We start from the raw sequence: 19840 nt of genomic DNA, 5'->3' as shown, positions 1-19840 counted from the left end.
TTGGTTTTGAACTCCTGGGCTCAAGTGATCCTCCTGCCTCAGCCTCTCAAAGTGCTAGACTTATAGGCATGAGTCATTGCACCTGGCTATGCATTGTAATATATATTCAGAAGTTATGTTATTTATATGTATATATTTTTAGAATAAGAATTAGGCTTGGGCAGGTTGTCATCAGAGGTCATAATCACAACTGTTAATGATTTGCTCTTGATTTCAAGTGATTCTAACTTGTCATTTAAGAATACAGAGAGACCTTGGCAAAATGGCCCTCGTCCAGTAATGAATGCTAATCAAGGATAGACCATAGGCAACTATTAATTATGGTGACTACACTACCATATTTCTGAGGATGTGAATGAAAAGAAATTCAAAGAAGAAAATAGGAAAAGCTTTCTGAAGTAGTCCCTGATGTTACCCAAATGACTGACCTGTTATCAGCCATTTCATTTATTTAAATTGTTTGTGCTTCTTGTGCTTTTTGCAAAGCATCTAAAAGTTGTTCTTTATGGTTATTTTTGTTGAATATTGTCTTAAGCTTTCTGAGTTGCAGAAAATTTTACTTCAAGTGTGGAAAGTGATGAGATTGGATGTTTATAAATCATGACAGATCTGAGTCCTTGTTGCATTTTTCTCCCTGTCCTACACTGCTTTAGTCTAACTTACTGTCCCTTTATATCCATTTACCAGTACACCAAGAAATAGAATATTTAAGCTACATTATGATGTCCAGTGTTGAAAACCATGATGTTAGCATTCTCCAAGAAAGTAAAGAGTCCACTGAGAGATGACTAACCACATAGTATTAAATTTAGATTCAAGTTGGAACCTAAGCAGCAGGAACAGAAAAACAAAACATTAAAATTAATCAAATTTGGGCATCTATGGGTACAGATGAAAGAGAATGCCCAAAGCAGGAGCTTCAGTGATCTCAGCATAGAAGCTGAGAGTGTAATGGATGTGGTAAAAGAATCCTGGGTTGTCACTGTGGAAAACAGTGTGATGATTCCTCAAAGACCTGGAACCCGAAATACCATTTGACCCAGCAGTCTGATTACTGAATATATACCCAAAGCAATACAAATTATTCTGTCACAAAGACACATGTACACATGTGTTCTTTACAGCACTATTCACAATAGCAAAGACATGGAATCAATCCACACTTCCGCACATGTATCCCAGAAGTTTAAAAAAGAAAGAAAGAGAAGGAGAGAGAGAGAGAGAGAAAAAAAAAAAAGAATTGAATCAAATCGAATCCTGGGTTGTGGAAGGAATATTCAGCCTGTGGAGTGCAACACAAAACGGCCAAGGCACTTAGATTTAATTCTTAAGATGGCTGTTATGGAGCTACCTGAGATCAAGTAGATGCTAATCACTTTCAAAAGTTATTGCTTGCTTGTTATTGCCATATTTTATTTATGAATTTTTAAAAAACTTCTCTTTCCTCAGATACTTATATTATTTCCAACAACTAATTAGTAGTGTTTCTGGGTGAATCCAAAAATTCCATTTCTGCATTCCCTGTGATTGTATTGAAAATCAATTGTATTTAATACTTTTAAGCTACAACCTTTAAAATATTCAGTTACAGCCATTTTAAATTTCTGAGACAGTGGCGGTCTTTCATGATATACTGTTCATAATTTATTGGTAATTTTCTGAGCATCTAATTCTGTTATTTTCTTTTCCCATTTGTTTGTTCTGTATATTTCCATTAGCCGAGATTATTTAGACAAAAGAGAGGAGCAAAGGCAAGCAAGAGAAGAAAGGTTTGTATGTTTCTTCTTTCCTATTGTAACAAATGGCATGTGACTTTGCACTGTTAACCTAGCATGCAGAGAGACTGTTGATTAAAATATAGCTGCTTCACCTAAAACCTTACATAGCTGGCATTTTGCAGAACAGAGTGTACTAGTTACCTTAATTTTCCAGTAAAAGTTTGGATTTGTCTTTTGGTGCCACCATGGTTAAATGTGTCTATTCCTTCAAAATTCTCCTTCAAATGAGCACATTAACGTTAGCATAATGACATAGGGCGTATATTTGAAATACCCTGTCCCACTGCTACTGAGTCCAGACTAGGTGTTCCTACTACGTGCTTCCATGTCACATAGTCAGCACTCCTTCAACAAATATTCGAGTACACACACTGTGCCAGGCTGTGTACACACACTGGCTGGGGGCACTAGATACACCTGAGGCTCTTGCTGGGTGTGCCTGGCCACTTACCTGTCTCCCTAACTAACTGTATTCAGCTCCTGCATGGCAGGAACAATGCCTGGATTTCCTTTATTTTTCCAGTGCCCACCACAGTGCTTGGCATGTAGTAGCAACTTGAGAACAAAATATAGAATCAGTAAATGAGCAAATGAAACAACAGCTTTATTTAAAATATTCAGGCTGTAAAATACTTTTTTTTTTTAATTTTGAAAATTATTTATGGTACAAATCTTTGACTAGAACATGCATGAATACATTTTAAAATTTCTATCCATAGAATAGTTATATACATTTTTGTAATAAAATCAAATATGAGATACATTACTTTATAAGATTAAGAAGTGTATTATTAAAATGTTGCTGTAATATTCAAACCAGCCTAGGTCATATAATGGAGCAGATCAAAACTCTGGTGTTGATCAGTAGTTTATTTCAATGGCAACATGCTTTGAATCTCAATAAAAGATACAAAGATGTTCAGTGTCTTATAAATGCAGATAAACTGTGGACACTGGTTGTACAAGTAGACCAGCAAAAGACTAGTTTTTACCCCCAGCTCTTTACAGCCTGCAGTTGTCCTCTCTACCACCAGGTGGGGTGACTGCATGGAGAGATGGGAAGGTTAATTTCATACCTTTTATGCTGAAACCTGCTGGGAACCTAACAAAACTTCTGGACTGTACCAATAAGAAGTGGAATTGTGCTGATTTTCTAAACACCAGCTAAATATATCAGGACAGTCTGAGGCAGGGAAGAGTGGAGACTGCCTGTCTTCAATTTAAAAATTAGATGCTTAGATCAACCTCATAAATAAAATGATGGCATTGCTTTGATTCCAACATTCTATTTGATTATTGTCATCCTAATAACCAGTTGTGGCTGGCAAATCTAGGGTGAAAGATGCTGCTAAAGAAATAGGAAAGTTATATTTCTCACTAGTAGCTGTTTTTCACATCAGAGGGCATCACATATACTTTCACTGAAAATGCTGTTGACTTCCTGCCCAGGCATAAGGAGCTAGATTTTATTTTTTTAGTTCTCCCCCCAGATTCTGTATTTCTTTGCACTCTCAACAACTTGACTGTTAGGTTATATCCACACAGACGAGGCTTGGCAGCTCCTGGGGAGATGCTTTAGGTGCTATGTCAAGATCTGAACTGGCTCAGGCTGGTTTCCAAATTTTCCCAAACCACGGAAGTCCAGCTCTTTCTGGATGTTATTTACCGCCTTTTTTTTTTTTTTTTTTTTTTTTTTTCCCAAACAAGGCTTCACTTAGGTCTGGCAAACTCGTAAGAGGAGATTTCTGCTTCTCTTCTTTCCTCTGGTTCTGTCCTTAGTCCTTGCTCCCAGGCTGCCCATTAGCCTGGATGCAGGCGTGTGCTCTCCAGGCCCACTGTGGGATTCTTCCCTCGAAGTCACCTCTCTGTTTACACAGAGGTCTGGGGAAGCAGCCACGCATTTTCCTTTGGTTTGGCCCAGCCATTTTTCTTGTTAGTTTTCTTCTTGAATAACCTGGTGAAGATGCGAGTTAGGGGAAATAGACTTTCATCTCTGTTTCAAAAGCTATTGAGGGTTCCTTCCTAATAAGCCAGGAAAAGACAAGATTTCCAAGTATAATGGAATTTAGAAATGGGTGGAGATACTAATAGACATCAGAGGTGGAAAGTAGTACAGAAATAAGGAAAAGGACTCCGTCTGTTAACTCTTCCAGATACAGGGATGTGTCTTTGTCGAGTCCCACGTCTCTTACCCTTAATGCCAGACTCAGAAAAAGACAGCCAGGGTCAGCAGATGGTTTTTGAGGCTTGTATCATGTAAGTGTAACAAGATAAATGCTACCTTCTTTTGAGGTGTAGTGGCCATCCAGATACATGTTATATTATTTTATATCATCTCATTCCATAATTTCGAACAAACTATGTTATTGGCAATGGTGCAGACTAGGAGTAAGTTTCTGTTGAGATGCTATTTCTCATCCTTTTAAGTATTAGAAGAAAGGCTTTATAGGATAATGATTGATTAAAATAACATTCACAAATAATTTAAAGGAGAAAAAAGAAGTGTCTGGAGTAAGGAATGAGCCCCAGGCTGGGAGGGTGTTGGGGGTAGCACGGGACGATACTTCCACTTGGGCTTGTTAGTCTGAGGGAGATGGCAGGGCGTGGAGAGGAAATGCTTTATGGTAAACGGGGGCCATGGGAACAGAGTGCAAAGAAAGATTGGGACTGGGCTAGGGTTTTGGAAATTGTGCATGAAAATGATCAATGAAGCAGTAAGAAAGGATTCTGAGCCTTGCTTAGAAGGACTAAGAACAGGGCAGAAGTTAGAGGGAGCCAGATTTTAGTTTAATGTAAGTGAGAATTTCCAAATAGAAGTGTGGCAGGAAAAGTCATCAGTAAATAGGACTAGGTTAATCTAAAGTCAAGCAGAGTTTCTGTAGGGCCCTGTGAAAAGAGGCTGAGCCGCACGCAGTACCAGCTCTGCCACTGAGTCCCGGGTGGATGTTGGAGTTCATCCCAGTGGTTTATTTGTCTCTCTGTCCCACTGAACTGTGACCTCTGTGAGAGTGGGATTTTCCCTTGTTTATTATTAAATCTTGAGTGTCTACTACAGTTCTTAGCACGTGACAGGCACTTGACAAATGTTCAATAAATAAATGAAAAGATGAATGAACAAACAAATCATACAGGCAGAGGATAAGCGGGAATGTTTGGATGAAGGCAGCAAAAGTTTTTTCTCGGGGCTGGGTTTGTGGATAGAAAACCATGTGCTTCCCACAGAGGAGGCTCCATCGGTCTGTGGATTGAGTGTGGCTTCGCATGGCAGCAGGAATACGTGGCAGCCATTGCATGGGCTGGTGGGTCCCCAGATCAAGTACTATTGAGCTCCATAGCACTTAGAGTCATTGTCTAGGAGAAGGTCATGACATAGGTCCAGCTTCCTCCCCAAGAACTGCTGGAGGATCATGAGGGGCAGGAGGGGTCGCTAAGCTGTAGCACCATAAATGCCTCTGGCATGGCTGTCCCTGTGTACCAGCCCACTGCCTTGACCACTCTGACCACTTTGGATGAACACTACTGCAGCTTTTCAGAAAGGTTTAGTGCTCTTGACCTCCATGCCTCTCTGTCCCTGCCATTTATATAAAAAAAACTTTTAACTATGATGAAATACACATCACATGAAATTGACCATCTTAACCATTTTAAGTGTATATTTCAGTAGCATTAAGTGCATTCACATTGTTGTGTAACCAGTCTCCAGACTCTTGTCATCTTATACAACTGAACCTCTCTATCCATGAAGCAACAACTCATCATCCCCTTACCTCTGCTTCTGCCATTTTTGTCTAACACATAAACATCTTCATTGTTTGGGACAATTCAGGTTTAACCTTTAACTCTTCCCATGTCTTATGGATCTTCAGTGATGGCATGTGTGAGGCCGAGAGGGGCACAGGAATAGCATTTGAGTCAAATCTATCCAGGCTCTGGGATAAGTGGCCCCTGGGGTCTCCCAGAAAGTGGGTTAAACCCTTTGGCTGTCCGCAAATGCCTGCCCGCCTGGCTGCCCACAGGGAAGCGAGCAGCAAGCCAGGACCAGGAATGAGCCAGCAAAAATGAATGCAATAATTGGGTTGTCCTTGCTGAAAGCCTTTCATGCAGGGCTTCGTCAGCCCACGCCCCACCCCCCTGGACTCTTCTCGCTCTGAGATTCTGACCTCCTGATCTCCTAGACTTGTCCAGATTTCCTTATTTACACTCGTTTCTTGCCTGTCCCTTTATCCTGTTGCAGCAGTGTGGGAATACCTGCGTTCACAACTCCTCCTGGACTTACAGCATTCCTGGCCTTGAACTTGCCACCATCCCATTTAAAACATATTTGCTGGAGGCCCTGCCTCTTAACCCTCAAAATTGTTTTCTTTCAAGGTTCTTGTTACTTCCACAGCCAAGTGGCTTTTCCTTACTGGCCTGAATTAAGGCCAGAAACACATTCCTTTTGTTCCCTCTCTTACCCCTCGAGAGGTGGTGCTGTTGGCCAAGCCTCAACTGTTTGTATCTACATATACACTCACTGCACACATTTTTTCAGAGATTCACCATGAACGCAAGCTCATTCCCCACAAAAATGAAACTGAATACATTTGCCCCCTCAGCATCCTGAGCTGCAGGTGGGCCTCTGCAGGTGGGGTGCCACTTTGCAGGCTTCTCCCTGCATGTTCTGCCTGCTTCCCCTCAGCCCACAGATGCAAGGCACTGAGGGAAAGAACAGAAGATGGTCATCTTCGTGTGTTCACAAAAGTCCTATTATTTGCTTGTTGAAAACAGACGTACACATGTGAAAAGATGACTATGCCAGGCAGTAAATGTAAAATGCCATCTGAGTTGAAGGGACTACGTACCTGACATGAGTTTAGAGGCAAGGCCAAGATCACTTCCAGCTTTGGTGGTCAAGGCAAGCTTCCTGGAGGGAGATGAGCTCGCAAGCTTGGTCCAAAGCTGCATTGGGGCTGGCAGGGAGAAGGGGTGAGGATTACGGATTGGGAAACCACAGCCACCTTTAGGATGGGATGCAAAAATGCATGCATTTTAAATGCCTTGCTTTAAAATAGTTTAAATATATGCTCTGCCTTTCTTATCTGGGTAAATGAGGAACACCATGTCTAATGCCCATTGTGAGGAACTGAAGCAGTGAATTGGATAGATGCAAAGTGAGGGTCTTGAGTAAGCTGCTTCAAAGTTTAGTGGTGGGTAAGATAGTAAGAAACCTGCCACAGCTGGATGCATAAATTTATTTCTGAAAAAATAGTGGTGGGTAAAATTAGCAGACATCTGGAAGAGGCACACATTTCAAAGTTATTTTGGTCTGATCTATAAAGCACACTATGAGGAATATGATTGGTAGCTGGTCTTAATAAACAGTTAGTGGGTTCTGCCTGCCTGAAATGCAAAACAGATGTATCTTTGTTCTTTTAAACTGACTTTGATGAATAAACTATATGTGACGTCAGATTCAAGCTATTGGATGTCTGATTCCTACTCAGAAATATTTTAGAATATAAAAAAGTTTCCATGGTCAGCACTGAGAGAACAAAGTGAATTCCAGTTACATTGCTGTTAGCATTGAAACAGGTTCAGAAATTCGGAGGGCAGACCTTCATCCAAGCAACCCCTTTTGGTATTTTGGGGGCATTTTTTTTCTCTCTGCCACACCAGAGCACCCACCCATCTCACAGCTGTGAGCTCCGAGGGGATTTGGTTTTCAGCCATCACACTTAGGGCTTTTTGGTGGTGGCTATTGCTGTTTTGCTGTTTTACAAATGTTCCCTAAAAGAGCAAGATAAGATTCTACAACAGTGATCCAGTATCTAGGGACTGTGTGATGCTGCCATTTCCCCCAATTTGCTTGGTTATGAATGACGTGGGAGTTTTAATCATTAGCATCTTGGCTTTGCTGGGTGTTTTTGGCAGGCTGACCCTCCAGCCAGCCCTGCACTGTGCTGTGTGCCTCAGGAAAGCGGCTCATTCTGCAGGTGTTTCGTCCATAAACAAGAATCAGCCACGGGCTCCTCTTTCTTTTGACGGAAACACTTTGGAATTTAACTTTCAGATACAAATACTTGGAACAGTTGGCAGCTGAGGAGCACGAGAAGGAGCTGAGAAGCCGGAGTGTGAGCCGGGGCAGAGCCGACCTCTCTTTGGACCTGACCTCACCGGCAGCCCCTGCTTGCCCGGCCCTTCTGAGCCATAGCCCCTCATCTTTAGACTCTCAAGAGGCTCTGACAGCGACTCTCTCCTCCCCAGGAACCCTTCAGCATCCCCAAGGTGAGTACAGGGAGGGTAGAGGGAAAATGAATGGGTTAACATCAGACAGGCTTCCTCGGGGCAGCAGTGATGATTGCAACCTGCAGACTAATACCGAGACAGCAACTACGGGTACGCTTTGTGGGGGTGACTGCGACCTGCGTGGGCGCTAACAAATCAGACGTCTTCAGAGCCACTTATAGTAAAGCAAAATGATTCATCAGAGTTGTCAATGTGTGGTCATAGAAAAAGGAGAATATGGAAAATAAGCTTTACTCTGACATTTAATCCTAAATACTGGGATATTCATTTAATACTTTCTCATTTGGATACGTGGGTCTGCCCAATCAAGTGACCACATTTGAATGTTCTTACCTGAGGAACTTAGTCTGTTTTAAATTAAACTAAAGGAGAATAAAATTAATTGCAGCAAGCAAAGAAAAATGTGGACCTAGTGAAAAGAGAAGGTAAATATTGAAGAAGGAAAATAATTCCAATTGTAAAAATTACTGGCACATGATTGGGTGTGGGTGTGTGGGGGTGTGTGTACTTGCTTATGTGCAGACAGGCAAGCTCTCCCTGGAGATATTCTGTCTTCTTAGCTTTATTTGGAGAGGTGTGATGATATTGTACACTGCAGCCTTCAGCCTCAGCTGTTTTGCTGCCTGTTCTGCACATTGTAGGTTCATTTTCTTTCACATTAACACAGGGTTGGTTCCCAGGCACCAGCATTTACACAGTGTGTGTGTTGATTAACCCTACTGCTAGCACTGTTTGGTTTAGTCAAGTGTTATGGCTTACAGCCTGATGTAGACTTAGCCAATTGAAGACAGCAGAGGCATTAAGATTTTAATTGTAGGAGGGTTGACTAAATATGGCATAACGTTTTATTTAAACAAGGCCAGACTCCATGACCTTAGCAGAACTGGATGTAGCGGAACGATATTGTCTGTCCAATTCTTTGCTGGCTCTCCAAAACTTGGCTCATTCTGCTGGAGCAGGCTGGCTCCTCTACAGCTTCCCATGATGTCCCGTTACTCCTGATCCCTGAGCCATGGAAGATTGTCCCAGGCAGATGGTTCAGTCATGGATGAGTAATGTCGGTCTTAAAATATTGAGACTCTGAGAGTCAAGAAAACAGACTATTCCATGACATCCACGTGCTTTCCAAACCCTGCCTCATATCGTTGCTATATCTACATTGTGGTATTTCCAGAGGCAATAGAAGAAATATCCTCCTTCAGAGTTGTGGTTCAGCGCTTCATCCTGGGACTTTTAACTAAAAATTGTACCTCCAGTTGTTTTCAGAATAATTGTCTGAATTGTGAAGTCAGAACCAGCCCCAAGCTGAAAGGGAATTGTCAGTATCTGTAAATATCATTTGTCCCGAAAATTTTAATCTCTTTGATGTTTGTGGCAAAAGACAGTTTCTTAAGTATTTGATTAAATTACAATTTAACTCGAGACCAGTAAGAATAAAGAAAATAGTCATTTTGCGTGTGTGGTGGGGGTGTGTGTGTGGGGGGGGTGGGGTATGCATTTGGAGAAAATAAGTTATGTCAGTACGTTTTCAAAGATATTTGCAAATGTTATTTTCTCTTCAGAGAAGGGGTTAATAGAGACTGTTTGACCAAAATTACACAACAAATGATAACTGCATGTGAAAGGAATACAAGGCTTGAATCTACACATAATTATGAATTCATAAAATAGCATCATATCATGTTGTTTGCTTTTTTCCTGGAAAAAAATAAAAAGCACTGGCTCCTGTGAGATCTAGAAGAGCTGCTCATTGTATGTTAAGTAATCATGAGCCAAATCAGCAAGAACCAGCAGTCTTCTCACTTCCTTGTCCTGATATGTAATTGATTTATAAAATTGGAACTCGCAAGTGTATGAAAAGATGGTGGTCTCAGAAAGGATTGCAGAGGTTTCCTTCTGCTTTGTAGATGTTTGCCCTTAGGACAAAAATGCACAGTTGGTATAACAGAGAAGTTTTTCTCAACCTAGTTTATTCTTTGAAACATTCTGTTAGTATCCAATTAATAGTATATTCTTTTTCGAAGTCCCATTTTCAAACATCCAAAAGTAACCTTTTGCTTATCCCTAGCATTTCCAGCATCCCAGCATCTGGAGGAAGAATTAAAAATATAATCACACATCCAGATGTTGGTCCTGCACCAAACACCTGGCATATTGTGGCCCAAACGTGCCAGGGATTGCCTTGGTTTTTCACTCTTTATCCTTGTGGGATCATGCGATCATGATACGCTTCACATTTTTGTAGTGTTCTGCCCGTTTTTCCCAAACACATCTGGGTAGGTAGGGGAGATGTTATTATCCATGTTTTACTGAGGCCCAGATAGATGGAAAGATGTGCTTCAGACCATCTTGGCACAGTGCTGGGAGTGTAATGAGTGTTTTGCTGCCAATCTCAGCCATCTGTCATGGAGTCGTGGCTCTACCATGTTTGCATTGTTGTTCATATTAATGTCACACCATCCCTTTGCTGACCAATGTCTGCAAAAATTGCAGCCTACATTTCAGAATTACATTCACAAGAAAAGGAAAAACTAATATTTGTTATTAAATTTTCTATGCCTCAGGATTACAGGTCCCTTTATGGGTTCTTTATTTTGTAACTCCTGTTTCAGATTCTGAAGAACTTTCAAAAGAAGAAGATATAAAAACATTAAAAACTCCTTTTCCAAAATATACTTTTTAAAAGGGAAGGGCTAATGGTAGATACTGGTAGTGTGATGTGCCATCTAGTGAGATGTCTCAGCTGAAAGCTTCCCAGCTAGATATGCTATAACTTTTGTGTGAATGATGCCACTAGCCCCCACCACCAAGTCAATATGCACTTGAATTACTTTTCCTTCTGGCCCTCCTGTGGCTTAGCAGATGTGTGTCCCCATGCTGCCTAGACTCGGTGATGATGGTCTGAGTATTTTCCTTCTTTCTAAAATCCAGCCCAGGGGAGGGAAAGACATATACATGTTACTATTTGCACTGTGTTGGAATTAATAAAGACAATCAGCCCAGAGTTTGGGCAGACATGGAAAGGCATCTCTTCATTCATTGCTTTGATACCCTTTCCTTATTTTCACTGATCCCTGCGGTAGACATCAGAATATCTGCTTAGTAAGTTTATTTCCTATTATTTTTAGAAACTCATAGATGATTCTGAAAGCACATAAGTGACTCTCGTTATCAGAAAAGGTATAGGATAGAGTTCTTCAACATAATTCTTGAGAAAGTTGCTCTGAGGATTAAAAACAGTGATAGTAATCTGTGTACCCATAAGTAAAGTCAAGATAGCCAGATAACCTCTTATCCCAGTTTGTGTCAGATCCAGGTAACCTATTTCATGAAAACAGAGTAGAGAGAAACTACTCACCTGAAAACCAGAGGTTGATGGTGGTCCCTGGAGGGTGTCCGGGGTTGAGCTGCCTTCTCTGGAGAGCTAGAACTATGTTCCCCACTTGCTCCCTCTTGCATACAAGTCTCTCCTGAGGCCAGGTGGAGATAAATGACATTTCCCAGTGGAATAAAGCAGCTCTCAAGAATTTAGAAGTGGCTTTCACCCACTAACCTAGCCATGAAAGCAAAATTATGTCTACATTTTTTTATTATGAGCTTGATACTCTCCATATAGTACACAGAAATAATGCATCAGAGATGCATTTGAAAATTATGCCACATTATATTATTTTTATTTATGTCAGGGAAAAAGTATGTTTGACAGTGATTTTTTTCTTTACGTGTAATTGGATTCCAGAGTATTTCCAAATGTCTGATTGTTTGGCCCTAGAGATACATATGGCCTGTACAGCCATGGCCTACTCACCAGCAGCATTTACAGGCATTATTGACAAAGGTATAATGATAATTCCTCTCACACATCCAGGCACTTAAAGTATGGACAAACACAGTTTCCTATATCCTCCTGATCTCAAGCCTGGAAATAAAATTTATACATAGAGTGTCATGAAATGTTTAGTTTGTGTAAATAATTTTTCCTGTGGGCATGCATTTGTCATTTTGGCTATTGTCATTGTTAGCGTTGACTGTCTTTGTCATCTTCGTTGTGTAAGATGTTTTGAGTCTTCTTCAGGTGTAGGCACTCTCTGAGGTTATCTAATCCCCACAGCAGAAATCAGAAACATCTGGTATCCTATTTCCAACTGGCATGGTAGCAATGGAATATCGTACATCATCAGCCCAACGCTGCATGCTAGTTCTCTTGCATAAACATTTTGGATGCTCCAATTCAGTGTTTCATGAATTGGCAGGAAACTAGATTCCTTGTGGTTCTGTGACTCAGGGCTGCCCCACTCCCTGCCTCACCTGACTGCTGCTACTTAATGACATTTTGTCAGTTGGACAACATCTTTCAGCAACTCTACCCAAGGCCGAGGCCCTACCTGCTGCACCTGCTGTGGGCAGCCTTTGCAAATCATTGTGTTTTTCTCTCTTGCCATTTCTCAGTCGCTAAACATTTCCCTTTTTCTCCTTATGGAAATGACAGTTGTCTGCAGTATGTCTTCTTGCATCATATTTGGAAACATTAATCAGGATTGAGTCCTTCTGAAATTGACAAAGTATAAACCCTAAGTAAAGACAGGCACTGAGTGGCACCGGGAGAGTTGGTAAAGAAGAGCACAGGAGTTCAAGGCTACACTGTGTTGGAATTAATGTCTCACCACAGCACTCCAGGCTGGGTAACAGAGCAAGACCCCAACTCCAAAAAAAGAGGGAGAGGTAGACATGATCTGATCAACATGATGATTTCCTAGGCACCTATTAGGTGTCAAGAGCTGTGAAGGGACTGAAACATTACCCTACTTATAAGCTAATATGCTGCCCTGCCACAATTCCATGGATGCTGGAAGAAGACACAAAATTACTGGGTCAGAGACAAAGGACTTCATTACTTATAGTGATAGCAATAACCAGAGTATCAACATTTGCCCATTTCCCCAAGCCCCAGTTCCCACAGGGTGATGTGAATAGGGTCCAGTGAAACCTGCAGACACATTGTGTGGAACCTGGGAAAAGGAACACTGAGCCTTGGGGACCTGAACGCTTTTATAATGGGCGGTAATGTGCCTTCTGTTTGTCCCAGAGGGAGACATTATCTTTATTACAGTGGGCAATAAACCAACCAGATCTTTGCTCTAGGGGGAGACCCTATTTCTGTCTTCTAAGGCTCTTTGCTGTGTACACATCCTTAGAAAGATAGTGCAGAACAAAAGGCTATCAGTGCCTTTGCTTGCAAGACTGAAGAAACATAGGAGCACCTGAGAGGTGTAGAGAATTGTTTCCTAATATTAGATTATAATAGTTTTAAGTCAGCCTTAATATCAAATTTGTATCCTAAAATCTGATTAGTGTAAACAATAAATTCAAGCTTTGAACAGCAATTAGCTTATTCCCATTTAACAAAAAAAGAAATTGCTGCAGGAGATGTGAGACTCCACCTGGAGCAGGCACTTGGGATGAACAAGTTTGCTCTGGAGACACTCAGAGAATCTGGTTTGTGGGCCGGGTGAGACATCAGTGTCTTTCAGCCCAGGTAGGAGCCTTGGGTCCATGCTTCCAGGTGCAGTCAGGAGGCTCCACGTGTCAGGACAATTAGGATTCTTGAGCCACGGTGGTACTTTGAATTTCCAGACAATGACTGACACCAGGGAAATTAGCAAACGAGAATAACTCTGGGACTCCTTCTATCATCCTCGTCCATCTCAGGATCTTAATCACTACTCTGCCATCTCCACCGCTCCCCCTTTCCCTCCAGCAGCCCTGCTTTCCCACATCCATCTTTGGAACACATTTTTTCAAAATCATACAACACCTGCAGTATAGCAAGATACACACATGTTGATTTTCTGGTACCTGAAATACACTTTTTCAAGAGAACCTCTGGGTTCTGTGACATGCAGTGCATCCTCTCTGCCTCTGGATGTGATGTGCATCTTTAGAGCCTATTGAAATTGTGACTTCTGTGAGAAAGCTCCCTCTGCCAGATATGTCGAGTAGTTCACGTTGCTTTTTGTTGACTTTCTGGATTCAGCGCCCTCTGGATGCCTCTGCATCCTCTAGATAATCTCCAGACTGAATAGGACAGTTGCATTTTGTGTCATGTAAATTTCTCATTATTGCTTTCTCATCTCATCATTCAGTCTTTTCTCATTGTTTGGCCTTTATTCTCTCATGGACTCCTCTTCTGCCTTCCCCCTAAGTGGTGGGTTTTTCTGAAGTTCCTCCCCAGCTCCCCCTCTCTTCATGCCGTGTCCTGTCACCAGGCCCTCGCATTCCACCCGTGATTTTTACCTACCTCCCATATGCTTTAAATCCCCCATATCTGAACCTCCAGCCTTGGCCTCCCTGAGCTCAGGGCATGTGTATCACACTTTCCCCAGCCGTCTCCCTTGAATGTCTCTCCCACCCTTCAGACCGACTAGGTGCCAGACTGAGGGCTGTTCCGATGGGAGGTGCCATCCATCTCTTATTCAGAAACCCCACCCCAAACCTGCTTGTATTTTCTAGTCCCTACCTGGGTAAGGCCATCTCTCTTGGCCCAATCATTTAAGCTGGAACATACATATAATTTTTGATTTCTCCTTCAACATTTACCCTACATCCAGTCAATCCCCAAGTGTCTTTTGTGGTGTTTTCTCTTAAATCAGCCCTCTTTATTTTATCTTCATTTCCAGTGCCTTAATCCTGGCCTCAACGATCTCTGATCTGGGCCATTTCAATCACTTCTGATAGGTCCCTCTTTTTCCAGGTTCTTCTCAGCAACCCAATTGAAAAAAACAAGGATCTCTGTACATTTTCTTAAAATTATCAGGTGGCTCTCCATTATCTACTACATAAATTCAGATCTTACGTGACATTCAAGACCCTTTGTTACCCAGTACCAGCCACCACAGCCACCCCCCCAAGTGTTATGCTCCATCCACACCAAACCACGATCAGTCTCTGAAAAATGCCATGCTCTGCTCTTGGAGTACACTCTTCCATTGGGTGCACCCTGGACTCTTCATCGAGCTGAAGCATCTTCTCTTCTCTTTGAAGCCTCCATTGACCCCGCTCTTGTGTTTCCCTTGCATCTTGTGCACAGTTGGAGTGCAGGGCTTAACTAACTGTCCATGTGATGGTTACTCCTCCCAAGCATCTGCGTGTGCCTCAGGTAGGGCAGGGCACGTGCCTGTGCCTGTGCCCACTTCTGTTATTCCCAGTGCTTGGAGCAGAACAAGCATTCAGTACATGCGTTATGAGTTGGCAAATGGTCAAGCACGACAAAAGAAAGCAGACGCATGAATCCGCAGAGACAGCTGTTTTCTCTGTGCCCAGGAAGAAATTTATTACATGAGCCATGGGTAGAGGACGCATCTTTGACTGTGCAGGCCACTCCATGAGGACTGAATAAATTATGTTGGCATAATGAATAGAGAGGAAACTTTTACAGAGAATTGCCATATCTGGGCCATTTCTTTCTGAGGATCCAACTCTAATAGAATAGTTACACTATATGTTATCAATATAAGAATAATTGAACCTGAAATTGGCTTCTTTTTATCTTATGTGATACTACAGTAGCATTATATACATATTTAAGCAAGTGAACTCAATCAGAAGCATAATCTGAGAGGCAAAAGTGGGAAATGGAAATTCTAATTTAATAGTGCTTTTAATCCTTCTAACGTTCAAATCTAACGTGCATGTCCCTGAGAGAGCATGACCACAAGGAACATGGATCTTTTTTTCTTTTCCCTGAACCATTCCTGATTCCAGCGTTCCCCTTGTAGTATGAACAACTTATTGCTTCAAACGTGATTTTAGAGTTTACAGATTTGTGTTTGGGGGTAACATGGCCCATGAATGCAATCCCAGCACATAAGGAATTCCACTGAAGCTAAATTAAAACCTTGATTGTTGAAACCATGGAGAAGTTGTGGGATCTATAAAGTGGCACTGTCCAAAGGGACTTTTGAAGGTAATTTGACTATACATGGTCAGAATTGTTCAGGTCAAACAGGTTCAGGCCTAACCCATCTCTGAAGATGAAAACTATCCATCTTCAGAGGGGCTTAAGCCTGAACTTCTTTGGAAAATCAAGCTCTGAAATTTCAGGACAAAGCTTGGCTTAACTTTTAAGGCATAAGGATTAGACTATCGAATCAGTATTTTGCAAGTGATGAGCTGTTTCTTTGTGAGGCTTGAGTAGAGTTTCTTTTGTGAAGCTGAGTTTGTGCCCATTGCATGCAACTATTCCTGTAGAGCAGTGATTCTTAACCGGGGGGATTTTGCTCTCCTGGGGGACATTTGGCAGTGTCTGGAGACATTTTCGGTTGCCACAACAGCAGAGGAGGAGTGGAGGGTTGGTGCTGCAGCTTCTAGTGAGTAGAAACCAGGGATCCTGCTAAACATCCTACAGCTATGAGACAGTCTCCCAGAAGAAGAAATTATTCAATTCAGAATATCCAGGTACACAGGCCGAGAAACCTTGCTCTAGAGTGAATCCAAGTGAACAACTTAGCAAGAACTGGTCTAACAACAAAGGCAAAGTCTAAAGGATTTTCAAAATTGTGAGTTTTTTCTCTTGAGACCTTTTTCAGATTTCTGTGATTAAACCACAAGTCTATAGTCAATCGTGTTAGTTATTAGCTCTGAGCTGGGGAGGTCCCTGGAATCTACACAGTTTGGAGCAACTATTATAGAACTGGCTGGCCCAGTCCTTGGTTTCATAAGACCTGCCAGAAAGCCAAGTCCTGGCAAAGTCGTTGAGACACTACTGCAGATTGAAATCAACTGAAGCCACCCAGAGATGTATCAAGTTCAGATCTTTCTACCAGCAATTTATCTCTTCAAAGAAAAATTGCATGACAGGAAATTCTAATTGGACACCCTAAACTCGGCTGTCAGGGACATGGATGAAAGCAGAATTGCAACATTCCTGCCCACTCTGTGTGTGTGTGTGTGTGTGTGTGTGTGTTTGTGTTTAATTTCAGGCATGATGATATACTTCTCTTTGGTTGCTTAAGTCACCCACCACACAGTATAACCCTGTGATTAACAGCCAGAGCTTTGCAGTCCAGCCAATCCAGGTTCAAATCCAAGCTCTGCTAGCATGAGCTCTGCTTGGCAGTGGGTCCTGTTGGTCACAGGGTCACTGAAGGTATTCAGTGAAGGGACCGTTTATAGAGGTATAGGGACGTCATGAACCATCAGAAGGTGGTGATGCTTCACCAGAGACTAGAAGTCATGGGATGCTGTTCCTGCCTTCAGGCCTGAAGGAACTTGGTAAATGACTAGGACTTGGTAAGATCTGTGGCCAGAGGAGGGAGATCAAGGGACAGAAACAGTGGCCTGACAACCTCTGCCAAACTAGGGTCCTGTGTGAAGGAAGCAGGGGTGTTAATATCCCAGCTTCCTTCTTCCCACCTTTGCTAGAACCTCCAGGGGCTGAGCCAGGGAGAGGGAGAGCACATGCAGGTGGTGCTGTCTGCGGGGATAAGCATCCTCAGACACAGAGCAGAACAGAGCATGGATCAAACAGTCAGAGAGTAGTCAGCCTGCTGTGTAGCTCTGGGCAAGTTGCTTAACCTCTCTGAACATATTTCCTTATTTCTCACATGGGACATCAATCCTTACTTCGTATTGTAGGTGTGAGAACTAAAGAGAATGATGTAACATGGTTCCTAGCACAGCACTTGGATGTAGAAGGTACTCAGTATGTAATGACTTGGATTTTTACTGCACTTAGGCAAGCAGGACCTGATGTCCAGGGAGGTTTTGGGGACCAGATGAGGAGTTGGTGTTGGACTTTGGGAGGGACAAGGAAAACGAGATTATGTGAGTGAGTGATGGTCTGCCCTGGTGGACTTTGCGCAGGGACCAGTTGGCTGAAGTCCTCAGGCTGGCTCATTCCTCATTTCTCTCCCGATTTTGCAATCTGCATGAGGAAAGCATGGTCACGTTCTCCATCTGATGGGGCAGGATGTATATTCTTATACCTAAGAAAAGCGCTTGGGTTCTCCCTCCTTCCGTGTGGTTCTCATGTTGATGGGTTCCCATCCTGGCTTCTCAACCCCTGTCACTCCAGGAATGTCTGTTTCTTTGGGGTGAAGAATTTCTTTTAGTGGCTGTGCTCTGGTTATGGGTTATGGGTCCTTCCCCATAGGGTGGTGACAGCCCAGTTCCCTGTTACGTCACTTTGAGGATATCCTGGATCCCTTCTTTTCTATTATTTCTTCCACTTTGCAAAAAGTATCCATTACCACATCCTTTTATGCGGTTTAGTGTTGATTTTTTCTTTGGCCCTTGTATTCCCCTTACCCCCACCTTCAGATCTAGCTGGAAGCCCTCAGAGCCAGGTCAGTGCAGGCTCTGGCCGAGCACATTTTTCTGGTCTTTGCTAAGTGCATCCTGGCGATGCTGAGATCCCGTCAGTCTGCGCTCTTGGGCTGTGATCCAGGAAGACAGATCCTGGTTTTGGACGCTTGTAATGTTACCAAGCATTCTTTGCCATGTCCTCCTTTTGTTTCCAAACTCACGCCCACTGCTAGGAGAAGGGCTGCCTGGGCACCTGGCCCAAGTCCTTCCTGCAGTTCCCCTCCTCTCTTGCACAGCCCAGGAGATGCAGTCAGATCTTTGCCTCCTTCCTCCATCCAAGGTGGTTATGGACAAGCGTGGGGAGCCCTGGCAGCTCCTGACCTGCTGGGTTTGGGTATCACAGTCACTCCTGAGCCTACCTTGAAGATGCTGCTGCAGGGTTCTTAGAGGTATTACATGCTGCGGAAGGGACATTCTGCTCCTTCCCACCACCCTGGCACAGGCCTTCACTGTTCTCTCCTGGCCCCAGCTTTCTGAGGGTAATCCCAGAGCCCTCTCCATAGAGAGGTCACGAGGGCTTCGGAAGGCAGTTCCTATGAAGTGCTCAGTAACCATTCCTCAAGGGGCCATGCAGCCCTGCAGATCTCCCTGCCCACCTCCAGTGTGAACACCGTTCCTCCCCGGGTTGATGTCTGGAATGGAGAACTTCCTGCTGTTCAGTCTCAATCCATGTGTTCTTACCCACATGTTCTTCCAGTGGTGCTATGTTTTTATTTTCTTTTTCTCTTGAGCTCCACTGATTGGCGTTCACCTCTTCCTCATCTCTCTCTCTCTCTCTCTCTCTCTCTCTCTCTCTCTAAGGGTTTGCTTCGTGGACTCTTGATTCCACACTGACTAGGGACCTCAGCTTGTAGGCACACCCAAGCTGTTCCCAGCAGAAAGCCTTGCTTGCCTGTGATGCAGGTGGAGACAGGGCTCACCTCAGATGAAATGAAACACAGAGCAGTCATCACTGCCCTTAGGGTAAAGTCCCAGATCCCTCCCTCAACACACAGGGCTGGTTGCCCTAACCCCTAATGATCATCCAAACCTCATCTCATTCCTTCTGCCAGGCCACACAGCTTTCGTTCCCTCCAGCACACCATGGGCTCCAGGTCCCTGCGTGGGCACTTCCCTCTTCCCAGAGCATTCTCAGTGTTTCCCGTTTTAACTCATTTTTACCCCTTGAGGCTTTAAACATCATTGTGGCACAAAGACTCACGTCCCCTCCCAGGTCTTGCCAAAGACCCTTGCCATGCCTTCCCAGGACAGTGTGCATTTGGTCTTAGAACCTCTATCACTCTTACGAATGCATTTTTGTTATTGTGTCTGCTGGCAGTTGAGAGGTGGGGGTTTCCCTGTGCCCACTGGTGGCGGAGCTCACTCAGTTTGCCACGTGGATGTCATGGCAGGTTGTTCGAGATCTCTCTAATCTG

General features: G+C 43.1%; 1 protein-coding gene across 8 annotated transcripts in view; it reads left to right on the top strand.

Moving 5' to 3' along the window:
* The window catches only part of FHOD3 (formin homology 2 domain containing 3), a 496822-nt gene that overhangs the window by 408529 nt on the left and 68453 nt on the right, over positions 1–19840 (top strand). For 6 of the 8 annotated variants that reach the window (XM_064379255.1, XM_064379250.1, XM_064379258.1 and 3 more), the window contains 2 exons: positions 1719–1769; positions 7828–8042. In XM_064379255.1, the coding sequence (XP_064235325.1) occupies positions 1719–1769; positions 7828–8042 (266 nt within the window). The remainder of the gene's footprint in view (positions 1–1718; positions 1770–7827; positions 8043–19840) is intronic. The other 2 variants (XM_064379256.1, XM_064379254.1) reach the window with 1 other exon arrangement.

This window comes from Aotus nancymaae, unplaced genomic scaffold, assembly GCF_030222135.1.
Source record: "Aotus nancymaae isolate 86718 unplaced genomic scaffold, 86718_ANA_hifiasm-v0.15.2.pri h1tg000020l, whole genome shotgun sequence".
In the NCBI taxonomy this organism is placed as follows: domain Eukaryota; kingdom Metazoa; phylum Chordata; class Mammalia; order Primates; family Aotidae; genus Aotus; species Aotus nancymaae.
The sequence above is the reverse complement of the archived record's forward strand: the minus strand, read 5'-3'. Positions and strand labels throughout refer to the sequence as shown.